The sequence below is a fragment of the Pyrus communis genome, chromosome 5 (assembly GCF_963583255.1).
Source record: "Pyrus communis chromosome 5, drPyrComm1.1, whole genome shotgun sequence".
Taxonomy (NCBI): domain Eukaryota; kingdom Viridiplantae; phylum Streptophyta; class Magnoliopsida; order Rosales; family Rosaceae; genus Pyrus; species Pyrus communis.
The window spans coordinates 19,475,267-19,478,698 of NC_084807.1; the positions used below are offsets into that span (position 1 = coordinate 19,475,267).

General features: G+C 37.3%; 1 protein-coding gene across 1 annotated transcript; it reads left to right on the forward strand.

Annotated features, from left to right (window-relative positions):
* Window positions 1–781: 781 nt before the first annotated feature.
* LOC137735062 (cytochrome b5-like) lies at window positions 782–3,185 on the forward strand. The gene is made up of 4 exons (XM_068474431.1): window positions 782–923; window positions 1,064–1,164; window positions 2,559–2,625; window positions 2,748–3,185. Exons 2-4 carry the CDS (start codon window positions 1,078–1,080, stop codon window positions 2,993–2,995), a joined length of 402 nt encoding a protein of 133 aa, XP_068330532.1. The 5' UTR covers window positions 782–923; window positions 1,064–1,077; the 3' UTR covers window positions 2,996–3,185.
* Window positions 3,186–3,432: the final 247 nt, after the last annotated feature.

The following is a 3,432-nucleotide window of genomic DNA, read 5'->3' on the forward strand; positions in this document are numbered from 1 at the left end:
AATACCCACCTCACCCAATGGTCTTTACCCACCCCGATCAAGCTCTAACACTCCACCCACCACAAGATCAGGTAGATCTACTAATAGATATTCACAATCCCGCTCCAGATTCCTCGGTGCCCCTTCAGATCTCGAAAAACTCCAACTTCCCAGCCCAGCAAGCCGACCCACTTATAGACCCAAAGCTCGTTCCTCACAGAAAATCCGACTTCACTCTGGCACCCTGAGAGAGGATTGCCGAGTAAGCCCCCTTATCAATGGCACAGGGGTAGACCGGAACCAACGTATCTCAGATCTTGATTGACCAATGGAACACCGTTACCCCCACCTTTCGAGGAACTCTCTCTCTTTACGAAATATTTTTGCAGTGCTCTTGAAATTTGGTCATTGTTCTACTTTAGCTTATAAAATTTTAATTTTGCAATTTTCTATTTTTGACAAAATACATTTACAAAACTAACAGATTGTAAGAAATTGTGACAAATTGAAAGTTTAAGAGGCACATAACCAAATTAAGTAATAGGAAAAAAAAATAGAACAAAATCCTTAATTCAGAAGCATTGCTAAAGTTGGTGAGTTTTTTGGGAAAATGATGTGAAAATTCTTTAAAAAATGAAAAGTTATTAAAAACGTTTCTAAAAGATAGGAGCCAACCAAGCTGGACCAAATTGGAGAGGGTGTAAAACTTTGACAAGAACAATAACATATAGGGCAAATAGAGTTGGTTAAGGATCTTTGGTTGGTGGTCAATTAAAATACCAAGTATAGATCTGGGTTCTCGCTCCACCCAAAATATATAAAGTGTGTGTGTGCCAGCCACAAGTCTTAAGTCAGAAGGTCTGCATTTCAAGTACAGCTAAGACTTCTTACTACTCAGAGGAGGAGCTGTGCTTCAACCCCTTCACCTTCTCCTTCTGTTCTCTGTAAGTGGATTTGCTCAACCTTTTTAGTTTGCCTATGGATCCAATCAATATGTTTTTATTTGGTGTTATTTTGTTTGGTTTTTGTTGGGGTTATTTATTTTTTGGTTTGGTGGTGATGGGGTTGACTTTGGGATGAACAGAGGCAGCTGCCGGAATGGGTTCAAAATCTCAACTTTTTCACTACGATGAGGTGGCAAAGCACAACCACAAGAAAGATTGTTGGATCATAATCTCTGGAAAGGTCAGATTTGTGGTTTTTATTACAAAAATTTCCTTTTTGATTGTCCTTCTATTGTTTTTGTATGTAAATCTGTCCTTGTATCTGGAATTGTTTCAGTTTCTGGGTTGATTTGTGATTTGTGATTCATCTTTTGGTTAAAGGCGAAGACTTTTGCTGCAACCCTTTTTGTTTTGTGTTTTAATTATTAAAGGAGTTACTTTTGCATTATCTGCACTGAATGGATGAAAGTTTACAGATCTAATTGAAAGTATACAGGAGAATTCAAGAAATAAAAAGGAAAAAGGGTACATACTAAAATGTTAATTATTGCAAAAATCAATGTGGTAGTTACTAGTTACATGGTTTTGTTGTGTGAAGGACTGAATTGCACAGTGTGTTTTCTGTGTAGTTGGTGTGTCTGTTTTTTTGATGTTATCAGAATCTAATCACTGAAAAAATGAATAGGATGGGATAGAGGAAAGTGCGTACGGTACTAGTTAGTACCAACGAGGAATTGCGTTGTATGTGGTAAACACGTTCAAAGCAATACAATAAATTTATTTCTTTCACCTATGAGTGCTAAGTTTTTTGAAAAATGCTCAAAATAGTTCATGGGTGTCGCTCTATACTTGCTGGTCTTAAGGTAGTGATGATTAAGTATGTGATTCTATAACTCTGCCCGATTAAGGGAAATGTGTCAGATTGGAAATGGAATTGTAAAAGGCAAATGTAAGATGAGCGATTTGGTTGTTAATTGTTATTGTGTATAGTTAGATAGGTAGCATGGTGAGTAGTTGGACTAGAGGCGTAAAGAAAGTTGTTTTTTGTTTTGAATAACTCTTAACTGGCTAATCAGAGAAAACAAATGTAATCTCTGGTGGTATGTGAAACAATTGTATCACTATATAGGCAACTTTCAGGACTGCAGAACAATGAAAAAACAGTATGTGAAACTTGAACATGCCGAGCTGGGCAGGAGCATCAGCTGATCTTGTTCAAATGGGTATGCAAATAGGAACATTTAAGATCAGCTGCTGCCCCTTCCCAGCTGCTGTAGAACTAAACAGTTTTATAAAGACATTTTCGGTTGTTGGTCAGGAAAGAATTAGCTGGGCCTCCTCACTGTTCAATTTCTGCACTTTTATATTTGTTCCTCAAGGAAGGGGTTCTAAGGATAAGGACACTTGCTTTCAGCAGTGAATATACTGACCGACATACGCTTTTTTATTTGGTTCCTAGCTATGAGGTCCTTCTCTTTGTTGGTATGTTGATCATACACAAAACAACAGATATTTTAGTAAATTCTTCCGTCTGGTAACTTAGACAGTTCACTTTTTTACTTTTAACTTCATCTACTCGCATAAAATTTACCGGCTTCACTAACTATCTAGTATATTTTGAACAACTTACCACAGGTTTATGATGTGACCCCTTTTTTGGAGGAACACCCTGGAGGTGATGAAGTCTTGCTATTAGCAGTTGGTAAGATTGTAGATTTCAGCTAGACAATTTATCTTTTATGTTTCCGACTGTTTTTTCTTTACTAGTTAGAGTATGTGAACGTTTATGTGTGGTAATTAGAACTTTGTTTGAACATCTTGCAGAAAAAGATGCAACAGATGACTTTAATGATGTCGGCCACAGTGATTCCGCGAGGGAGCAGATGGAAAAATTCTACGTAGGCAAGGTTGACACATCCACCATTCCGGCACAGCCAAATTACAAGCTTCCTGCTCAAGCAGCTGCTCAATCTGAACAATCTTCTGGACTTTTGGTAAAACTTTTACAGTTTCTGCTGCCCTTGTTGATCATGGGAGCTGCATTTGCTCTGCAATACTACAATAAAAAGTAGTCTAATTATCCTCCATGCGTATGAACTTTCTTCAGACCGATAATCTATCACTCAAGTCAGAATAACGTAACAACAGAATTTCAGTTACTACTTTGCATTTTTGAACATGTTGTACTACCTTTTTACATATCGTATTTGTGTGTGCTTGGAATTTATTGAGTTGGCGAAGCATTATTTCATCCCATTGCAATGATTTCTTTCAAAATATTTGCTTCTTCACCTGAAATTTAGCCGGTTCAGTGAGTTCGATTGATGGGATAATATTCACCATTACTGCTTTTGTGTTCATGATTTAGTCTTTGGATAGCAGAAAATTTAAGACTTACCAAAATAGCTTGTCCTCATTTGTAACCCATAAGAGGAAAAGTTATTGTGTGGAACTGGAACACGACCATGTGGTACTAGAACATGCAGATAATTGGCAGTTTATAGTACTA